The sequence below is a fragment of the Eubalaena glacialis genome, chromosome 18 (genome assembly GCF_028564815.1).
Source record: "Eubalaena glacialis isolate mEubGla1 chromosome 18, mEubGla1.1.hap2.+ XY, whole genome shotgun sequence".
In the NCBI taxonomy this organism is placed as follows: domain Eukaryota; kingdom Metazoa; phylum Chordata; class Mammalia; order Artiodactyla; family Balaenidae; genus Eubalaena; species Eubalaena glacialis.
In genome coordinates this window covers 14,073,230-14,096,955 of record NC_083733.1, presented here as the reverse complement: position 1 = coordinate 14,096,955, position 23,726 = coordinate 14,073,230, and the positions used below count along the sequence as shown (strand labels likewise).

Sequence of the window (23,726 nt, the reverse complement as noted above, 5' to 3'; positions counted from 1 at the left end):
TTCTGTGTAGCAGCAACAAATAAAAAAGAGAATGCAAATTTTTAAATGTATTTAGGAATAAATCTAACAAAAAACTGCAAAAATCTCTATGTATAAAGTAATTTTATTAAAAATCGTTAAAGAAGACCTAAATAAAAGTGAGACATACTGTGTTCTTTGATTTAAAAGACTGAATTTGTTAAAGATGTTATTTGTCCCCAAAATTATCTATAGCTTCAATGCACTTCTAATCAAAATCCCAACATGTTGATTCTAAACTATATATGAAAGAGAAAAGGGATGAGACTAGTCAGGCCCCTCCAAACTGGGAGATCTTTCTCTACTGAATATCACATTATTGTGAAAATATAATAATGTTAAAAGTGTGGTATTGGTGCACAGATGGGCAAATGGACTAAAGAACAGAACAGAGTTCACCCATGCATGTATAGAAACATAACAGAGATGAAACTGTAAAACAAAGGAGAAGGAATGACATATTCAGTGAATGATCTAGGGACAATCCAGTATCTATAGAGAAAAAAAAAGCCTAAATGGATCCCTAAACTCACACTATACAAAAAATTAATTCCATATGGGTTAAAGATATAAATGTGAAAGTCAAATTTTTAAATGTGAAGAAAATGTAGGATGATGCCTTGATGGTCTCTGAATAAGGAGGCATGTCTTTAACAAGATAAAAAAAAGCACGAAACTATTCATAATTTCTGCCTTAAATTTGAGAACTTTTATTCATGAAAAGACACCATAAAAAGAATTAAAAGACAAGTCACAAACTGAAAGAAGGTTTCAGCATACACATTACCTTCAAATTATTAGAGTACATAATACATAAAGTATGCCTTTGAAGGAAATAACATATAATTTAATTTTTCAATGGGAGGAAACGAGTGGTTGTTTCACAGAAGAGGAAATATGAATGGCCAATAAGGATATAAAAAGATGTTCCATCTCACTAGTAATCTTGAAAATGGAAATTAAAACAACAACTAGACACCATTGCACACCCACCAAATTAGATAAAATTAAATACGACTGTACCAAATGTTGAGGGTGTGGAGGTTAGAAGCACATACATTGCTAATGGGCGTGTAAACTGACACAATCACTTTGGAAAGCAATGTGCCACTCACTGGTGGTTGATCATGAACGTTCCCAAGGCTGTGCCCAGCCTCCTAGCCTGTCTGGTTTTGTGTCATCTTTCACAGGTTCTTCTTTCCTCAGTACCCAGTTGGTCAGTACATCCCACCAGTTTTTCCTCACAAGTGTTTCCTGGATCGGTCCTTCCTTTCAGCTCCTAGCCATCCTCTTACTCAGAGGATGTAGCTCTAGCCATCCCTCCCTCCCAGATTCCCACCACACTCTGCTAGGCAGCTTGCTTCCCTCTGGTTTCCCCTGGCCCACACCAGAGACTGCTTTTCTTCAGGCTCCCACTTTCATCCTCTCATCTCCTTCCCCCCAACATCTGCTGCTTTTCAAGGCCAGACTTTCCATCGTGCTTCTCTCCATCAATAACTTCCCCTCTCTCGTACTACCACCAAGCTCTCTAGACCTTTGCCCCCAGTACAAGTGCTCCACATCTTTGATAGCCCTTCTCTTAATCCTCTTGCATCATCACCATCTCTGTACAAGGAAACAGAAGAAAACAATACACTAGTCACCCCTTTCACTCCCTAATTTGACTTAAGCTGGCTTTTGGCCCCTCACTTAGCTGAAACTTCCTCTCTGGAAGTTCAGTGATGATTTCATTACCGAGTTGAGGCCCTTTCTCACTCCACAGTGTTCCTTGACATCCACTCTTGTTTTATTGTGAAATTACATCATGCAGGCAAAAGTGTGTATAACACACGTGCATAGCTTAAGAATAATAATGAATTGAACATCCACGTCTTATCACCCCCATTACAAATGTAACATTATTGGTAAATTTGAAGCCCCTTATGAAAGAGAACAGTGTGAAGTCAACCCCCAGCAGACCTGCTTATCCTCCATGCTGATGCCCCTGGAAGCCCCCCAGGCCCTCCATCACCCAGGCCTCCCATAGCCCATCCATCTAGAATCTCCTCTCCTGCTGTGATAGGCCAGCTAATTTATCTGACCAGGGGATCAAATTAGCCTCTGGGACTAATGGGAGGGCTGCACACCATGTCTCAAGTCTGAGCTTCCAGAAACGAGTTCCTGTCTTTGTAGTGGGCCTGCAAGTGACTTAAATCCAAGAAGAGGGAGACCTTTCACTCTCTTCATATTTAACTTAAAAGTGATCAATATGTTAGGGATCGTGTAGTCTGCTTCTATTTGCAGTTCAGTTTAGTCCAATTTCCTGAGATATTTGTTACCCCCTAGAGAAATGAATTGGGCTGTTTTTCATTTTAATTTTGAGTGTTATAAAACTTCTTATACGGCTTTTATGTTATTATAGACGAACTCTAGTTACCTTATGATAAGAGTCATTCTTTTTAAGACATCTTCCCAATGTCTCAAAATTCAGTGGAGGGCATCAGGCTTTTAGATATTCACTGTGAACTAAGCTGGCTTCTAAAGAAATCAGTGGAAAGTTATCAGTGCATATCTGAACCTGAGTTAGGATGATATCTGCTTGCTTTGTATAGTGATCTGATTTATCTACATGTTTGTATTAATTAACCACCCCCCCCAAAGCTAGCTCTGTCTACTGAAGGCCAGACATTAAAAGAAACTGACTTTAAAAACTGTCCTGTTTTGAAAATATTTCTGAAGAGCTTTGAAGCTGATTATAAGGGAGATTTCACAGCCCACCTGTTCGGCAGCCTTTCTAAGAGCATGTAGCAGTGGAGACACCTTCTGGAACTTTTATAGAAGTGGTCATTTCTCACAGAAATCCCTGGAGAAATCTCACGGAAAGCTCTCCCTGGAGAGCTTCAAGGTAAATTCTGGGCACATCCCTCCACTACTCACCTTGCAGCAAAACTCTCTGTAGGAAGTCACTTCAGGGACAAGGTCGACTGTGTCTTGCTTTTCCTTATCTAGATACAATCAGGATGGGTCCCTTTTCTTCCAAAGAAAGCTTCTAGACAATACATTGTATGTTTCTTATGTTGTGGCTTCCAATTACTTTTAGGATGAAAAAAACTACTTTATGAGTCACTGCCTTGGGCATGGCATGGCATGAAGAAACCAAGGAGAAGCTTTCTCTTGTTGACCAGGTAGACTGTCCAGTAAAGCTGTTAAGAGCATGAGATTTGGAGCCAGGCTAACTTAGCTCAGCCACTTACTTGCTTTCTGAGTTTTGTCATCTGAAGACTGAGACCATCATAGAACCTACCTCATCAAGCTGTTGTGAAGATTTAACTAGGCAGTCCTTAGTAAGTGCTTAATATAATACCCGGTAGAGAGTAAGTGATGAATAATTGTTGGCTGCAGTTACTTTATTAGGGCCTGTCTTAGTCCATTCGGGCTGCTATAACAAATACCAGAGACTGGGTGGCTTAAAACAGTAAACATTTATTTCTTATAGTTTTGGACATTGGGAAGTTGTTCTTAAAGTTCCACAGGTGGTTCCAATGGACAGCTGCAGTGAGAACCGTTGTTCTAAAAGCTCCAACTGCAACTCCTTTTGAGAACCTTTAAAAATGCGGTTTTCACCCCCTACAGTCTGAGTAACTTGAGTCTCAGCTGCTCAGTTATGTCCCACCAACTTCCAGTACGGGTGGCCAGTTGGAAGCATTCTGGGATATAATAAAGAGCTAAGGCAGGCTGCTTTCCATGTGAGGAAGCGTGTACGTGCCAGATGGAAGCAGGTGATGGTGACGACAATGATGTTGACAGTGATGTTGAGGAGGAGGAGGATGAAGAGGAAGAAGACTAGAGAAGCAGTGGGGTGGGAGTCAGGGCTATCCAGCAGTGGAGGCCGGCATGGCAGGACAGGGGCGTAGCAGCCGTAGGGACAGGAGAGATGCTGATCCTCCTCCTGCCACTTTATTTTTACTGTTTTCGCACACCTCTTCCTCCTGGCCTTGGGCACGGGAGGTTGACAAGCACAAACAGCAAATGTAGGGGGAACATAGGTGACCAAGTGATTGTGGTGGCCCCTATTGTCTCCTCCACTGTTCTCTTACTTGCATCCCTTCTGGCTAGCCAGCCACTCAGCCTTGCTCGTGGATAGGCTGGGGAGGTGGCAGTAGTGGGGATAGACCTTGGGCTGTGGTCTGTCAGGATGGGCTCCTCACCCCAGGGCCATGGTCCTGCCGTTCCACCTGCTAATATGCACTGGAACTTCCCACTCCATCTCCATCTCCCCTTTGACCTCCTTGACCAAGGCTGCCATTATCTTTTGTCTGGATTTCTAACACTGTTTTCTGTGTGGGCTTCCTGATTTTTATTTTTTAAAAAATCATAAAAAAACAGAAAACATCCCATTAGGTTATGTTTTCCATCGCTGTTTACAGCATGGTTCAGAGTTTTGGTCATTCTAGGGTTGTCCCCTTCTAATCCATGCTCCCTTCTGCAGCCCAAGTGAACTTTTAGATCATTTCACTTCCCCATTTAAAACCTTTTGGAAGACTCTCCATTTTCCTGAGGACAAAGCCAACTCCTTAGTGAGGCTTACAAGGCCCTTCAGGGTCAAGCCTCCTGCTCCCCACCCTCCCCCTATTTTGATATCAAAATGAGAATGTGACCCACAGCAGCCACTGGTATCCTATCAATGGTCTTAGCGTGGTTCAGAGGTCCAGTTTGAGTTTCAGCAATGCAAGGTTATGAATGTGTGCTATTCAGTATGACTGATTTCATTGTCGAGATATTTTCTCCTACAGTTACACCTCCTACTTCCATTGCTTTTAATTTTTAATCTGTGTGCCACATTAAGCAAACCACACATCTTTACTTGTTAGATCTTATCAGGTTTTTTACATTGCCATTCTTCCTCTCAGCTATCTAACCTCTGCTTCTCTCATTTTCTTAAACCCCTCTCTCTCTACCTCTTTCCCTCCCTTCCTTCCTCTGACTACACATCATAAGCCTCCTCCAGATTAGATAGGCCCCCCCAGTTCCCGCTTCTAAAGGGGGCAGATTATAATCATCACTTTAAATCATGTTAAAAGGAGGCAAATTCTTGAGCCTCTCTGAGCACAAACACAAAGTTCCAGCCACTTTTCCATATTTGTGGTCTTACACTTGCTGATCTTTCCACATTGGGAAGCAAATGACAGATGAAACAGATGGGACTGGCTCAGCGCCTTCCCCATCAGCACGTTCTAGCTCTGCCACATGAACAGGAGAAGCAAACTGCAGACATACACACATGGAAGACAGCCTGCCTTAGCCCTTTATTATGTCCCAGAATGCTTCCAACTGGCCACCCATGCTGAGGTGGAAGTTGGTGGGACACAACGGAGTAGCTGAGACTCAAGATATTCAGACTGTAGGGGGTGAAAAACAGCTCCCAGGCAGCTCAGGGTGGGTGAGGCAGCTCCTGCTGAGCCAGGGCAGTGCTCCAGAGAAAGGTGCAGCCAACACCCACAGCACCTAGGGGATGGGTGCGTCGTCTTAGTGAAGGGGACCTAGTCTGGGCACCAGCAGCATTTGCTGCTGTCAGTAATTTCAAAAACATATTAAACAACATATGAGCCAAACAAAACACACCTGAAGGACCTTTTTATCCAGCCAGTGGCCATTTGCACCCTCTGTATGGATACTCCCAGAATCCGGGTGCAATGAATCAACGCATTAAAAGTGTTTACTACAAGGCTACCCCCGCCTTTTTCTGAGACCTTGGATGCACTGCAGAGAATTCAGCAGATGTGCGACATACACCATTCCATCTCCAAGTGTGGTCTGAAACACAACACACAACATTAACTGAAACACAAGCCTGTTCTTTGGGGTTTTATTTTGATGCAACACTGCTTCCAGTGAAGGGAGACCAGGAAACAAGAGTGGTGGACTTCTCTTAATTTGTAACACAAAAGATTGTATTGATCCTTACCCAAGAATTGAAAATAAAATATGGGGAGAGAAACTGCTGAGCCCAAACCAGTGTGGCTGATGGGCAGTGTGTCTGACACTCACGCAGTTCTGTCACAGCTTGAGGGAGGATTTCTTTGCTGGCTTCTCCTGTGATTCTGATATGGGCAGCTCTGGAACTGGAGCAGTGTTGATTTTCCTTGTTTGCTACGCATTCTTTTAAAAATAACTGAATCTAATCCCGTTTGGGTTAGCATAACAGGAAAGTAATCATCTGTTCCTGAGAGTAAAATAAAATCTGATCCAAAAAACTCTACCAACATTCTATTTCAATTCTTTGGAGCAGGTTTTCCATTTTACTGATAAGTTAAAGCCTTCATTATGGTGAAGTTTTCGCTGTCTGCCGCCTATTAGCAGCTGGGCTGCTTTACTGGTCTCCTTTGTTTCCAAAAGACCTCTCGCTTCCCCATTGTCCAGGTATCATTGTCAGCTGAGGTGTTGTTTTTCCTCAGGTCTGAAGACACTCTACAGCTTAGTATTTTTCCTTTTTCAGATATTCCCCATTTGCTTTTTTTTTTCATTCAGCACAACATCCCAGGGGGGTGCAAATGTTGGATGAGAGTGCTGTTATGTGGGGCAGTGATCTGGCAGAGTCTCCCCAGGTGTCTCTGCTGCCCTGGGGTGATTTAATAAGTGCTCCGAATCATCCTCTGCTGATCTTCCCTGTCTCTAGCTGGTAAGGCTGAGTGAATGCCCCACATTAATTACCAGCTCCAGCCCTTAGCCGTCCTCTGGCCCTTCCTACCCATGGCGGGTCCTAAATTTGGCTGTACAGTAGAATCACCTGGGAAGACTGTTAAAAACCTAACTCCTGGGCCCTACTTGAGACCTGCCAAATCAGAATTTACCCAAGGATGAGGTTCAGGAATCTTTAATGAGCTTCCCAGCACCCAGCCCCTGTGTCCTCTGCCCAGAATGGTGTGATTTCAGCCTAAGATAATGTGAACTAGAGGCACCTGACCTGGAAGAAGCCAAATGGAAGTTTGTGCAAGAAGATGAAAAGAGCTTTTCTACTCTTCTCTGAGGCCATCCCAGGTGGGGATGGGGTGGAGGTGGAGGTGCAGAATAGCCAAATTACCCTGCATGCTGCTTACCTGTTCTCATTCAACCATCCATCCATCCATTCAATGAGATGCTCAGATATTGAGCTCATGTGCCCTGTGTATAAGACCCTGGCCTATGTGAGCTGTAAAGAGGGAATACCTTGGACCCTGCCCTCCAAGAGCTCACAGTTCTTGGATGGTGCTAGCCCAGTGATTCCCCAAGGGGAAGCTGAACTGATCTCACTTCTTAAAAAGAGCAAGCGGGAGTCAGTGCAGAGTCTTCACCAGGCAAGAAAATAATAACATTAATTTTTCCCATCATATTGATTTTCCTAAATATGGTAGATAAAATTGGTTTTTAATTTATAGTAATGATATAAAATTTTCCTTTAAAATAAGCCTACTGATTAACACCACAATGTGCTATCACTACATAAGCATTTGAATAGGTATAATTTAAAAGACTGAATACCAAGTGTGGGTGAGGATGTGGACCAACCGGAACTCTCATCACTGTGGGTGGTAGTGTAAATTGGTGTAAAGCCACTTTGGAAAACTGGCAGTTTCCTATAATGTTATACATATACTATACAATCCAGCAGTTCCCTTCCTCAGAATTTACCTAAGAGGAATGAAAACATATGTCCACACAAAGACTTCTACACAATTGTTCGTAGCAACTTTATTCATATTATTAAAAGCTGGAAAAAGCCAAGGTGTCCATCAACAAGAAGATGGTTAAACACACTAGTTATCATCCATACTATGGAATACTGCTCAGTGATTAAAAAAAAAAAAGAAGAGACTACTGCTCCTTGCTACAATGTAGATGATTCTCAAACATACTATGCTGAGCAAAAGAAGTCAGACACAAAAGAATACATATTTAGGATTCCACTTATATGAAACTATAGGCATAGCTTAATCTATAGTGATAGAAAGCAGATGAGTGTTTGTCTGGAGCCGGGGGTGGGGGAGGGGGAGGAATTGACTGGTAGGGGCACAAGGGAACTTGTGTGTGTGTGTGTGTGTTTATTTTATTTTTTTAATTTAATTTTATTTATTTTTTTATACAGCAGGTTCTTATTAGTCATCAATTTTATACACATCAGTGTATACATGTCAATCCCAATCGCCCAATTCATCCCACCACCACCCCCAGCCCCCAGCCGCTTTCCCCCCTTGGTGTCCATACGTTTGTTCTCTACATCTGTGTCTCAATTTCTGCCCTGCAAACCGGTTCATCTGTACCATTTTCTAGGTTCCACATACATGCGTTAATATACGATATTTGTTTTTCTCTTTCTGACTTACTTCACTCTGTACGACAGTCTCTAGATCCATCCACGTCTCAACAAATGACCCAATTTCATTCCTTTTTATGGCTGAGTAATATTCCATTGTATGTATGTACCACATCTTCTCTATCCATTCGTCTGTCGATGGGCATTTAGGTTGCTTCCATGTCCTGGCTATTGTAAACAGTGCTGCAGTGAACATTGGGGTGCATGTGTCTTTTTGAATTATGGTTTTCTCTGGGTATATGCCCAGTAGTGGGATTGCTGGGTCATACGGTAATTCTATTTTTAGTTTTTTAAGGAACTCCATACTGTTCTCCATAGTGGCTGTATCAATTGACATTCCCACCAACAGTGCAAGAGGGTTCCCTTTTCTCCACACCCTCTCCAGCATTTGTTGTGTGTAGATTTTCTGATGATACCCATTCTAACCGGTGTGAGGTGATACTTCATTGTAGTTTTGATTTGCATTTCTCTAACAATTAGTGATGTTGAGCAGCTTTTCATGTGCCTCTTGGCCATCTGTATGTCTTCTTTGGAGAAATGTCTATTTAGGTCTTCTGCCCATTTTTTGATTGGGTTGTTTGTTTTTTTAATATTGAGCTGCATAAGCTGTTTATATATTTTGGAGATTAATCCTTTGTCCGTTGATTCGTTTCCAAATATTTTCTCCCATTCTGAGGGTTGTCTTTTCGTCTTGTTTATGGTTTCCTTTGTTGTGCAAAAGTTTGAAGTTTCATTAGGTCCCATTTGTTTATTTTTGTTTTTATTTCCATTACTCTAGGAGGTGGATCAAAAAAGATCTTGCTGTGATTTATGTCAAAGAGTGTTCTTCCTATGTTTTCCTCTAAGAGTTTTATAGTGTCCAGTCTTACATTTAGGTCTCTAATCCATTTTGAGTTTATTTTTGTGTATGGTGTTAGGGAGTGTTCTAATTTCATTCTTTTACATGTAGCTGTCCAGTTTTCCCAGCACCACTTATTGAAGAGACTGTCTTTTCTCCATTGTATATCCTTGCCTCCTTTGTCATAGATTAGTTGACCATAGGTGCGTGGGTTTATCTCTGGGCTTCCTATCCTGTTCCATTGATCTATATTTCTGTTTTTGTGCCAGTACCATATTATCTTGATTACTGTAGCTTTGTAGTATAGTCTGAAGTCAGGGAGTCTGATTCCTCCAGCAACAAGGGAACTTTTTAAGATGATAACCTTTTTCTTTTTCAAGTACATTGCTCTTTTTTTTAATGTTTTTTATTTATTTATTTTATTTATTTATTTTTGGCTGCTTTGGGTCTTCGTTGCTGCACGTGGGCTTTCTCTAGTTGTGGTGAGCGGGGGCTACTCTTCGTTGCAGCGTGCAGGCTTCTCATCGCGGTGGCTTCTCTTGTTGCGGAGCACGGGCTCCAGGCACCCGGGCTTCAGTAGTTGTGGCATGCGGGCTCAATAGTTGTTGCTCGCGAGCTCTAGAGTGCAGGCTCAGTCATTGTGACGCTCGGGCTTAGTTGCTCCATGGCATGTGGGATCTTCCTGGACAAGGGCTCAAACCCATGTCCCCTGCATTGTCAGGCGAACTCTTAACCACTGTGCTATCAGGGAAGCCCAATGATAAACTTTTTAAGTGTTCTGTATGTTAATATGGTAGTGGTTACACTGGTATACATGTATTTGCAAAAACTCACCAAACTGTATGTTTAAAATGAGTGTATGTTAATTATACCTCAATAAAATAAATTTATTAAATGATACTCAACAGGGCAGAAATCATGAAGTTGGTAGTCGAACACCCGGTAGTGGTACTCAGGTACGTGGTAGACAGTGGACAGTATCCTAAAAGATGTGCACATGAAATGCTGTGAAACTTCAGAGGGAGGAAAAAGTTCTTCAAATAGGAAGATGGGAGAGTGGTGGGACCTTCATATAATAGATAACATTTCTCTGCTGAGCCTCTGAGAAAAAGTAGAGAGCATGTGGGGCAAGAATGAATATCAAAGTGAAATTGGGTTGAAATTAATATAAGGGGCCTGAGATGGGGGAGGGGCGGGGTCCCTAAAAATGCCACATGCACCCTGGGGAAACAGGAAGAATGGGGGCGACCCCCACCACTTTGGCCTTTATGATGTCAATTCAATGAAACCTGGACCTAAGGGCTTCAGCACCAGCTGGTGCAGTCACCAATTTCCGCCTCGGCCCTCTGCTCTGAGAACTGGAGTGGCAGCAAAGCAAACGCAGGGCCAGGACCAGGGTGGAGCAGTCCAGGCGCCCAGAGCAAGCATGATGGGAGGCAGGGTCCCACAAAGGCTGAGCCCTCACTAACAGGACCCAAGAGTGAATGCCTCGCATCCTCATCCTGCTTTCTGGTTATCTGGGAGCAGGAGCCCTGGTGACTCATTCATTCCTAACCATGGTGAGCGCCCCCTGCAGGCCAGGCACTGTGTTAGATGGTGTATTAGATACAAGTCCTCAGGGGGCTCACAGTCTAGCAGGAAGGGGAAAAGCAAGTGTGAGAGGGGAAACCCGGGGGCCATGGGTTCTCAGAGGAAAGACACTGGACCCAAAGTGGGAGGGGGTGGTCAGCAAACTTTTGGAAAAAATGAAACCTCAGATATGATTTGAAGAAGGTAAATCCAAGAGAGGGTGTAGGGCAGTCCCTTCTCAACCTGCCTCGTCTGGGATTTGGAGTTTGGCCTTAGAAACCAAGAGCCTACCCAGGCACTGACTTGCAACAGCTGATGTGACTCTTTCCCTCCATCCCCATGCCTTTGTAGGTTTGTGACATGGCCAAGGAAGCCCCACAGTGCCCCCCTGTCCCAGGTGGAATCCATCCCAGTAACCTTGGCATCTGTCAGCTCGGCAGCAGTCCCAGCAATAGAGTCCCCCGAGATGGATCTGAGTGATTTTGTTAAGTAAGTGCAAAGGCAAAGCCAGAATGGATTTCTTTAAATAGCATTCTTTTCTCTACACTGACTTACATTCTCAAACTCGTCTTTCATGTATTCATCCAGCAGTTTAGTGAGTGCCTTCTCTGTGTTAGGCCCTGGAGGGGGCATCTGGGATACAGAGTTGAAAGTCATCTCTGTTCTCAGGGGATCATAGCCTCCTGAGTCCTGAGGGACTGAGCCCTTCCGATCATGTTGCCCTCTCCATCTGCCAAGCCAGGGTCAGGTCAAGGGTAGAAAGCAGAAAAGCGTATGACAATTGGCCACGTGTTATATTCTCACAATAAAATGTTCCGGCCCTGGGGACACACCCAAGTTGTCTGAAGAACTGCCAGAGCTTCTGAGAACTTTCTGTAAGTCAGACAAGGGTTTAATAGCCCAGGAAAAGAAGGGTTGGGGCCTATGGAAAATGGACCAGTTTGATACCCTAGACTGCATGTTTGGGGGCAGGTAGTAACAGAGCACTGACCAGCTGACCCTTGAGAAAGGTGTCCCTTGAATGAGAACCCCACTTATTCTTTGGGGCGCCGTAGAGGGGAGAGGAAGACAGGGCCATCATGCAGCTGAAAACTGTGTTGTGATGGTTGCCAAATGAGTGATTCTCCACATTTTCATTAAACTCCCCAGGACTATCCTTGTGGACGAAGAAGTTGGATCTGAAGAAAGAGAGACCAAAAAAGCACAAGTGTCCATCATGGCCATCTCAGATGTATGGTTTCCTTTCCCTGGGGCGGATGGGCTGCACATCTTTATCCGGGTTACTTCCCAACCAAACACACACAGACCCAACACCTCAGTGAGAACTCAGACACCTCAGCAAGTAGATTTTCTCTGTAATGGAAAAGCCATTTACCTCTAACCTTGACGATCTTGTGCTCTTCCCAGCCCCTAGATAGAGGCTGCAAAAGGAGAACTGTCTTCCATAGTAAAAACAAAGAGGAGATTGAGAGAGTTTACAAATTCATACTCTTAAATTCTCCTTCTAGAATGATGGCCTAAGGAAATCATCAGAAATACAAAGATGTGTGTTAAAACAGTTTAGAAATAGCAAAAAATTAGGAAAATTACTGTATGTCCATGATAATATGCAATCTTTTAAATAAGGTTTGTCTCAATAGTGGCAGAGTCGGGGAAAGCAAGCATTTTCACACTTCATAGGTAGGAGTATGAATTGGTGTAGCCTCTATGACATGCAATCTGGCAGGTGTATCAAAATTTAAAATGCACAATTCCTCTGCTAGAATATTATTCTCCAGATACACCTTTACGTTTACATAAAGACGTGTAACTATCCTTGTACACTGCAGCTTTGTTGGTAAAAGCAAGAAAAATTGGAAACGACTTAATTCCCCCAATAGGAGACTGGTCGAATAAACTAAATTACATCTGCACAAGGCAGTACTATGAAATCCTTTTTAGAAAATGAAAAAGTTCTCTCTTTACTGATTTGGAGCAATCTCTGATATATTAAGTAAAAAATACTACATGTTCTGTTTTTTAAAGTATTTTAAATGATGCTTGTAAAAAATATTTAGTCATATGGGAGGGTATCACTCATGCTATAATGTTAACTGAAAAAATCAGAATACAAATATATATACATATATACTCACACTATACACACACACATATATATCTGCAGAATAATCTAATGATTGATTTGTATTTCTTTCTTTGAAGCTTTCTGTATTTTCCACATTTTTTAGAATAAGTATGTGTGTGCATATAAAACACTTGTCTTTTAAATGTTAATTCTTTTCTTTTATATATATTTTGAAAGATGTCATAGAAAATTCAAGAATACAGAAAAATGAAAGCAGAAATTCTCAAAATCCCACCATTCATAGAAAAATTTCAGCAAATAACCTCCCAGATATCTCTATTTGCATATGCAGATCTCTGAGTGAATTTATACACACTCACACTTGCAGGTGTGTTACATAGGCCTGTGTAATAATACTACATAAATGGAACTGCTTTCTTACTCAGTAATATGTTGGGCGCATCATCCCTGGTTTATAAATATGCACTGCATCATCCTCCATGGATAGCAGTACCACACACACTTCATTTAAAGTGATCCCCTAGTGATAGGCATTTGGTTTACTTCCAAAGTTTTGCTATTACAGATAACACTGAAGTAAACATCCTTGTACATACATCTTGGACACCTCCCCAATTATCTCCCTAGGAAAAAAAAACCCGTGCTATTTTAAAAATATATACAACATACTTCATTTTTCTGTCAGCGAGGGGGAGGAGCACATTGATGACAAATTATGAATGCTTGCGAGTTTTTCCTCACACCTCTAATTCCCAGGGATTAAAAATGAACTCTGCTGAAACAGAAAGAATAGACACAAACCAGAGCCAGGCGGAGTTTCAGGAATCGCCATGGATCTTTGAACGGGATGAAATGTTTTCCATTGGGATAGAAGAAGTAAGTAACACCTCATGGGCCCTAGAGTCATCTGATACAATTCTTCTTACTGAGCCCCTGCCCCAAGTTAGAAATTTAAATTTGCCCAAGCACTGTTACTGCCTTATCATCATATATTTTCAGGGTGCTAGGCTAGTCACCTTTCATGGAGTCAAACAAGGTAAAGTCAAGAATCAATCTGTAAATTGGCTGAACTTTAGCTTGCCCTTTGCAGACTCTAATATGGAATGACTTTCTCTGCAGGTGTTTGATATTTTGCCTCTCTATGGAGTGCTGCGGCCACACAGTAGCCACCAGATGTCTTTCACCTTCTATGGACACTGTGACATCATTGCACAGGCTAAAGCTCTGTGTGAAGTGGAAGGAGGGCCCACCTATGAGATAATACTAAGGGGAGAGGCCTCCCTGGTCAACTATTCCTTTGACACCAAGGACATTAACTGTGGATTACAGGTATTGCCAGCCATCGGGAGGAGATTTTCTGGGTTTGCCTTAAACATCAGTCATAGTCTTTGTGCTCTCATCTCTCCTGGAACCCCAGTCATCATAGTCTCACCATCACCCCTATCCTTGACCCCTAAGCTGCTTCCTAAGCCTGATCATCCCCCAACTGCCAACCATTTGCCAGACATTTTCACTTGCTTTTCTCATTGTCTCCTCAAATTCTGCATGTTAGACACTAAAATTTGCATCTTTATTCTCAGTCCAAAAGCCCATTCCACCCTCTTTGTTTCTTTCAATAGGACTACTCCCTTCTCAGGCCCTTGAGTTTACGACCTCCAAGGAATTTTCCACTGCATTCTGTCCTTCAGCTCCCCACATCGTTACAGGCCTGGGGTTTGCTAATTCATCAAGCATAATTCCTCTGAGTTGGTTTTCCTTTCCCATCACCGCTGCGATTATCACACTGCAGGATCTCAAGCCATGCCTAAATTATTACAGCAGTTCTTCTCAAACTGTGATGTGCATACGAATCACCTGGGAATCTTGTTCAAGTGCAGATTCTGATTCAGTAGGTCCAGGGTGGAGCCTGAGAGTCTGCATTTCTGACAAGTTCCCAGGTGATGTCAATGCTGCTGGTCCACGGACCCATGGAAGCAAGGGATTACAGTGCATTTCTGGCTTCTATCAATAACTGATCTAAATATCATTGCCAGGTAGATTTTCCCAAAATTGCCTTGGGAAAAGAGCAAAAATGATTGCATAGAGAAAAGAGCATTGTTTTGTAGTCAGAAGAACTGGGATGTTATCCTACTTTTACTCCCTACTGACTATGACCTTGGGCACATGACCTAACCTCTCCAAGTCTCAGTATCCCTCATCTCTAAAATGGGAATGGGGTAGCAATTCCTATTTCACCAGGTGGTTATGGTTACTTAAGTAAAGTGTCTGGTCAGTACTGTGCCTGAGTCAGAGAAGGCCTTCAATCATGAGTCACTCTGTGGATCAGAGCCAGGTTCCTCCACCTGAGTAAGGGTATCCTAAGCCCCTCTATTAACTGATGCTCCTTACGTATTAAACTTTGTTTCTCATAATTTCCCATTATAAACCGCTCATTCATTTATGGCCAAGCTGGTTTACCCACTGGCCCTAATGCAGCCCAGCCCTTTCTGCTTCCATTTTTCCTATTATATTATCTATCTCATCCTCCGCTCTGCCAACTCCGCAGTCACACATACTCTAAGACCCAGCTCAACTCCATCCCTCAGTTATCTTCCTCTTACACTACATTCTCTTGGCACTTAGAGTCTTTGCCATAATATAATGTACTTTCTAAATCTTGCTTTGGAATAATTGTCAGTTAATTCTATGTCTGTACATCTTCCCTCCCCAATTAGAATTTGTGTTATGTACTCAGGTACCATATCTCCTACCAAATATGAATGGGAATTAGACCCCCCATTATATAGCCACTGCATTATTATTATTTTTTTTTATTATTCAGTATTATTACTGAATTGTGTGTGTGCATATATGTTTACAGGTTAAAGATTGTGCCTAAAATCAAATTCACCTAACACCTATTGACACCTTGTGTGTTACTTTGACCAGATAGAATTTTCGTTCACTCCTTATCTCCAGGGTCTTCTGGGCAATTGGTTTTGGCTCAGCTCAGAGTGCTTCCTTTGTAGCAACTAGTTCTTCCCCTAGTTTGTCCTAAGAGCCCCCGAAGTGGCTTCAGTTTGTGGTTATTGGACCCTCTGAATTATGTTAGCAAAATCTCAGGAAAAAGAATATGGCTGGCCTATTACTCCCCTGTCTCTCCATAAAAATAGAAAACTTCATTCTAGAAAATTCTGAACTCAAATCTTATCCAAAAAAGCAAATCTTTGTAATATAAAAAAGCTTACTTTAAGATCCTCTAATATGAATTCTTTGTGGTGAAGAAACAGAGGTTCAGGGAGGTGAAATGCTCACCCCACAGCCGTACTAAACTAAATTAGTTGTTAGAAGACCTAAGACAGAGCCAGTCTCCAGGGTCTAGTGCTCCTCCCGCCCAGCAGGCACCTGGTGGTGATACTGAAATGTGGATTGGCCAGCATCTACCTCATGGAAAATGAAATCCGTGTCTGTGAGGCATGCTTGTCTACCTGCCTTTGTCAGGATGACAGCAGCATCCCAGAGGGTGGGTGACAGAGGAGTCACTCTTCTCCTTCTTCTCCTCTCGAGCTGTTCGACCATGTCACAGAGAGTGAAATCACACTCAAGAACACTGGGAAAGTTGGCTTTGAGTTCAGCGTTCTGACTGACCCCCAGTCTTCGCCAGACAACCTTCTCATCCAGCCTCTCTCGGTGAGTAGCCCATCCCCCCCCAACCCATGATGGCCACCTGATGATGGTAGGAGGGGCCCAAACCCAAACCGGCAAGCCACACCCCAGAGGCTGAGATTATGCTAAACATTCACTGCCAGGATTATGGGTGTGATTTTTTTTTTTTTTTAATTAAAACTAACAAGCTCTCAGAGACAAGAAAAGTAAATATATCCAAGCCCTTCCTTCATTCATTAAACAACTATTTAGTGTGTCCTCCATTAGCCAGGCACTAGGGGTTAAACAGTGAACAAGATATACAATCCCATGGATTTTTTTTTCATGATTATAAGAATAGTTTATTTCCACTTATGTCCTCACACTTCCCTTGTAATTCCTTGAAGCCGAGGGCCTCCTCTACTCTGACTACAACAAATAAAAGCAGCTTTTTGTTAGCAGTAGAGAAAACACCAGTAGACTGCAGTGAGCCGTATTGGTTTTAGAAGCAAATGGAAGAGATGGTTCCTTGTACATATTATGTTAATCTAACAGTTTTAAGGAATTTTTGTCGAGTTTTTCTCATCATGAAAATAACACATAATTGTTATAGAAAAATTGAAAGATATGAAAAAGGATAAAGAATGAAATTATAATTGTTCATAATCTTACAATCCAAAGATAAAAGTGCTGTCATCTTGGATGATAGAGTCTATTCTTCCTCTAAATTATCACATATATTTGGGTCTATTGCTAGTTTCTGTATTCTTTATTGATCTGTTTGCCTGTACCTACATCCATAATATACTATTTTAAGTGTTATAGCTTTAAAATACATCTTAATGTCTATTAAGTCAACTCCCTTTTAATTCTTCTTTTTCCAATTTGTCTTAGATATTCTTTTGAATTTTACTTTTACGTTCTTCCTAAGTTGAATGCCTACTTTTCTTTCTTTCTTAATTAATAATGAAAAAATGTGAGTACACATTTGCCTGAGTACACCTTTAGCTCCATCTCATAATTTTAAAGAAAATTATAGATTGAAAAAAGGAAGTTAACTTTGCATATTTTATACATTTTAATATCAACCATTATAATTTTAATTATTTTCTAAGTTGTCTAGAATTGTAGTTTTATCTACAAGTGTAATTTTAAAGTATATTTTTCCCTTTTTCAAATTTCCAAATGACTCAGCTTTTTCTTTTCGTTATTTAAACTCTTATTAATGTGAAGTTAATACTGAGTTTTTCATATCATGGCCAGGTAATATGACCTTCTCAATTCCTACTTTTATTAGTTTGTTAGTATATTTTAGTGGTCTAAAATGATATTTTAATACCAGTGAATGTTTGGAAACAATGTTGTCTGGACTATAGAATGCAGATTATGATGAATCTTTATTAAATTAACCTCCATTAAATTATATTATCCAAATCTTGTTTCCCTTTTTCTGTTTAATTATTCTAAGACTAAGAATGGTATATAAAAAGTTTTCTAAGACTAAGAATGGTTTATAAAGGGTTTTGGTATATAAAAGACTAAAAATGGTATATAAAAAATATATAAATTTTTGTTTTATCCATTTTCATTTCTGTCTTATTTAACACACAAGATTTAATGACTATTAAGTGTTCATCCTGCACTGTATATTTTATCTATTTTAAATTGCTACTTTCTTCCCTTTTAATGCTTTTTACTTTGAATTCTTCTTTGTTTGGTATTAATATTGTGTCTTTCGAAGTACCGTATTAGCTGTCTTTCACAAGGTTTGGTATGTTGTGTTTTTATTGTGGTTCAGTTCTATACATTTCATAGTAATCACAAGTATATCTTTTTCTTTGGCTGTGGGTCCACTCCTTCACTCTGAGGATATGTGTCTTTCATTTATTATATCTTCAAGTATTGCTTCTCCCCTATTTTCTCCAGTCTTTTCTGCTAAAGCAACTTTTAGACATATGTTGGACCTTCTCATTCTGTCCATGTTTCTAAACCTATATGTCACATGTGTATCTCTTTACTTTTTATCTCTCTAAACTGCATTCAAGATAATTACCTCAGCTTTTTCAGTTAACTAATTTTCTTTTCAACTGAGTATAATCTACTGTTTATACTCTGCATTCCTAACCCTACTCTGCATTCCTAATTTCAGTGATCATATTTTTCATTTCAAAAATTCCACCTGTTATTCACCTCTTTCACTGGGATTTTAATTTCTTCATTTATCACTAATCATTTTGTATATTCTTTTAAGTTATTCTAACTGAGTTATTAGGGATACCATTATTCCTATTTGTGTGACTGTTAACTGTCTTTCATTATCAATGCTTTCCCTGTATGATATGTAATTTTTGACTTGAGATCATCTTCCACTGAGACCATTTTCTCTGAGACAGCCTCATTCACCCTGGATTGCAGGGTGGTGCTACAAAAGTGTTGCAGTTGTTTTTGCCAGGTACCCCAAGGGGTCAGATTTTGAGTTAATGTTTTGTTTGTTTGTTTTCTTTCTTATTGGAGTATAGTTGCTTTACTTGAGTTAATGTTTTGACCTGGATTAACCACAGTGATCTGTCAGTGTACATGAAGACTTCACGCATATGCATGATACAGGCTTGGGCATTCTGTTTCCCATGGGATACATATTTTCCCTACCTAGGATCCCAGAGAGATACAAGCTTCCTTGATTCTTCCCTAAAGTGCAGAGAAATAACAGGAGTGACCGCCCTTCATGGCTCCAGCCTCGTGCAGGGATCTGCCCTGTGTGCCCACCTCACATGGGTCCAGGCTGCATTCCTCTATTTCAGTCCTTGGGTGGTAGGGACTGTAGTTGGGTCTGATGTCACCCGTGACCACCAAGTAAAGGCTCTGAACTTAACCACACTGGCTAGGTTCCCTCTGTTTCTTTTTTACATCAGAGGATCTATTTTCTTTCAAGCTCACTATATATTGAAAGAGAGTTTTGTTGTTGCCTTTGTTGTTGTTGTGCCTTATGCAGAATATCCTCACACTTGTAGCATGAGAGGGAGCTATAACAGTGCAGTCACCAGCATTTGCAGAACCAGAAGTAGAAGGGTTTTTCATCCCCATATACTTTTTCCTGGTTTGGGGTTACTCCCTGTCCCTGACTCTCTGTTCCTGCTGTTTACACACAGTGGCTTCTTGAATCTGATTGAGATCATGGATTAGATATTATCTTATTTTTTCTTCTTTCTTATAGGAACTCATAGAATATATTTGCTCTTATTCCTCAGAATCATCCCTGTGTCATGGGTCCCCAGGATCATCCCCCAGGTTTAACGATTCTCTAGGGGGACTCACCAATAAATTGTACTAGTGACTATGATTTATTCCAGCCAAAGAATACAAAGTAAAATCAGCAAAGGGAAAAAGCACATGGGGCAAAGTTCAGAAGAAACCCGGTGCAGGCATCCAAGAATCCCCTCCCAGTGGAGTCACGCAAGATGCTCCTAATCCCCCAGCAATGAGCTGTGACTACACGATATGAGAGCTACCACAGAAGCCCACTGGAGACTCAGTTCCAGTGGGGCCCAGTCACACAGACACCCTCTGCCTGGCACATACCAAAATTCCAGTCTCCCAGAAAGAAAACAGTGTTCAGCATAAACCATAGTTGTTTGCCCAAAAAAGTTGAGGCACAGTGAGCCATTCTTACCAACTTTGCAAGCAGGCCTTTCTAAGAGTAGTAGTTTTAGGACTGCTATGTTATTAACTCTTTTTTGCACTTCCCCCTTCTTTTGAACTGGACGTTGTTTTTATGGTTCTGAATGGGATTTTTTTCTCTCTATGTTTTTCCTTTTCTATATTTACCAGATTTCCTGCTATAAGGCCAGATTCTTATAATGAAAACAAATGTTTACAGTCCTGCAGTGTACATGAATGCTTGAACATGTAACTAGATAGAGAAAAATTTTCCACCAGAATAACATGAGAGAACTATTGGTTATTGGAAAAATACATTGTTACTGCTCAAGATAAAAGCTGAGACCCACCCCACTACCCTCCAGGGCACTGAGTGCAGGAAGAAAGAGAATTTTGTAGGAAACGAGAATTTTGTGGATTGCTCAAGAGAGGGGTGAGGAGAAGAGAGAATGAGGGTGGGAGGGTGAATCCTGGGAAACATTGCACACTGCAGTTTGACTCCACCTTATAACACTCCCCACATACACACTCACACATTCCATAAAATGTGCAAAATTTCATAAAATGCTTCATGTGAGTGAGTGTATTGTGAAATTTGGTGACAAGGCTCAGTTCTGTTCAGTGAAGCAGATAGCATGTAAGGAAGTGAGAGAGTGGAGGCTAAGAGAAGCAAGAGAATTAGGCAATGGCTTCTCATAGAAATGATGGCAATGATTTTTAACTGTCACAGGCACTTTAAGGGTTGGAGATAAGTTTATTAACACTAGTGGGCTCATGGACCCCCAGGGTGTGTGTGGGTGTGTATGTGTATTTAAATAAAATCTAGATTGATATCCACCAGTGTTAATCATTATTTATGTGTCAGTAGTAAGCACTAGTGATCTTCATTCAATTTTTTCTTGTCTTCATTCTCTAATTTTTCTTCAAAGAATATATATCACTTGTAACATCAAAAAACAATAAAATATGTTCAAAATTATGAGGCCCCTTCAAAAATGACTTTTAAAGCACTTCTAAATAGCTTGAACCTATACTAGCATTTTTCCCTAGTTTTTTTTTTCAATGTTGGCTCCTTTTTGGAATTTAAAAAAAATTTTTATTTGGGTATAGTTGATTTACAATGTTGTGTCAGTTTCAGGTGTACAGCAAAGTGATTCAGTTATACATATACATATATCCACTCTTCTTTAGATTCTTTTCCCATATAGGCCATTACAGAGTACTGAGTAGAGTTCCCTGTGCTATACAATAGGTCGGTATTAGTTATCTGTTTTATATATAGTAGTATGTATATGTCAATCCCAGTCTCCCAATTTATCCCTATAAATATCAGTTAAGTCCATCTTGTTTAATGTATCATTTAAAACTTGTGTTTCCTTATTTATTTGCAATTTGGATGATCTGTCCATTGTTGAAAGTGGGGTGTTAAATTCCCCTACTATGATTGTGTTACTGTCGATTTCCCCTTTTATGGTTGTTAGCATTTGTCTTATGTATTGAGGTGCTCCTGTGTTGGGTGCATAAATAATTACAATTGTTATATCTTCTTGGATTGATCCCTTGATCATTCTGTAGTGTCCTTCTTTGTCTCTTGTAATAGCCTTTATTTTAAAGTCTATTTTGTCTGATATGAGAATTGCTACTCCAGCTTTCTTTTGATTTCCATTTGCATGGAATATCTTTTTCCATTCCCTCACTTTCAGTCTGTATGTGTCCCTAGGTCTGATGTGGGTCTCTTGTAGACAGCATATATACAGGTCTTGTTTTTGTATCCATTCAGCCAGTCTATGTCTTTTGGTTGGAGCATTTAATCCTTTTACATTTAAGGTAGTTATCGATATGTATGTTCCTATTACCATTTTCTTAATTGTTTTGGGTTTGTTATTGTAGGTGTTTTCCTTCTCTTGTGTTTCCTGCCTAGAGAAGTTCCTTTAGCATTTGTTGTAAAGCTGGTTTGGTGGTGCTGAATTCTCTTAGCTTTTGCTTGTCTGTAAAGGTTTTAATTTCTCCGTTGAATCTGAATGAGATCCTTGCTGGGTAGAGTAATCTTGGTTGTAGGTTTTTCTCCTTCATCACTTTAAATATGTCCTGCCACTCCCTTCTGGCTTGCAGAGTTTCTGCTGAAAGATCAGCTGTTAACCTTATGGGGATTCCCTTCTATGTTATTTGTTATTTTTCCCTTGCTGCTTTTAATATTTTTTCTTTGTATTTAATTTTTGGTAGTTTGATTAATATGTGTCTTGGCGTGTTTCTCCTTGTATTTATCCTGTATGGGACTCTCTGTGCTTCCTGGACTTGATTGACTATTTCCTTTCCCATATTTGGGAAGTTTTCAACTCTAATCTCTTCAAATATTTTCTCAGTCCCTTTCTTTTTTCTCTTCTTCTTCTGGGACCCCTATAATTCGAATGTTGGTGCGTTTAATGTTGTCCCAGAGGTCTCTGAGACTGTCCTCAATTCTTTTCATTCTTTTTTCTTTATTCTGCTCTGTGGTAGTTATTTCCACTGTTTTATCTTCCAGGTCACTTATCTGTTCTTTGCCTCAGTTATTCTGTTATTGATTCCTTCTAGAGAATTTTTAATTTCATTTATTGTGTTGTTCATCATTGTTTGTTTGCTCTTTAGTTCTTCTAAGTCCTTGTTAAACGTATCTTGTATTTTCTCCATTCTATTTCCAAGATTTTGGATCATCTTTACTGTCATTACTCTGAATTCTTTTTCAGGTAGACTGCCTATTTCCTCTTCATTTGTTTGGTCTGGTGGATTTTTACCTTGCTCCTTCATCTGCTGTGTGTTTCTCTGTCTTCTCACTTTGCGTAACTTACTATGTTTGAGGGTGTCCTTTTCACAGCCTGCAGGTTCATAGTTCCCGTTGTTTTTGGTGTCTGTCCCCAGTGGCTAAGGTTGGTTCGTTGGGTTGTGTAGCCTTCCTGGTGGAGGGGACTGGTCCCTGTGTTCTGGTGGATGAGGCTGGATTTTGTCTTTCTGGTGGGTAGGACCGCCTCCAGTGGTATGTTTTGGGGTGTCTGTGCCCTTATTATGATTTTAGGCAGCCTCTCTGCTAATAGGTGGGGTTGTGTTCCTGTGTTGCTAGTTGTTAGGCATAGAGTGTCCAGCACTGTAGCTTGCTGGTCGTTGAATGGAGCTGGGTCTTAGCATTGAGATGGAGATCTCTGAGAGAGCTTTTGCTGTTTGATATTATGTGGGGCCAGGAGGTCTCTGGTGGACCATTGTCCTGAACTCAGCTCTCCTACCTCAGAGGCTCAGGCCTGACACCCGGCTGGAGCACCAAGACCCTGTCAGCCACATGGCTCAGAAGAAAAGGGAGGAAAAAAAAAGAAAGAAAGAAAAATAAAATAAAATAAAGTTATTAAAATAAAAAATATATTATTTTTTAAAAAGTAACAAAAGAAAGAAGAGAGCAACCAAACCAAAAAACAAATCCACCAATGATAACAAGTGCTAAAAACTATACTAAAAAAAACAACAACAAAAAAAAACGGACAGACAGAACCCTAGGACAAATGGTAAAAGCAAAACTATAAAGACAAAATCACACAAAGAAGCATACACATACACACTCACAAAAGGAGAAAAAGGAAAAT

General features: G+C 40.7%; 1 protein-coding gene across 1 annotated transcript in view; it reads left to right on the top strand.

Annotated features, from left to right (window-relative positions):
• Positions 1-23,726, top strand: part of HYDIN (HYDIN axonemal central pair apparatus protein) — a 389,934-nt gene that overhangs the window by 241,875 nt on the left and 124,333 nt on the right. The window contains exons 24-28 of the mRNA XM_061172597.1: positions 11,106-11,243; positions 11,904-11,985; positions 13,597-13,716; positions 13,960-14,169; positions 16,387-16,509. Of these exons, the coding sequence (XP_061028580.1) occupies positions 11,106-11,243; positions 11,904-11,985; positions 13,597-13,716; positions 13,960-14,169; positions 16,387-16,509 (673 nt within the window). The remainder of the gene's footprint in view (positions 1-11,105; positions 11,244-11,903; positions 11,986-13,596; positions 13,717-13,959; positions 14,170-16,386; positions 16,510-23,726) is intronic.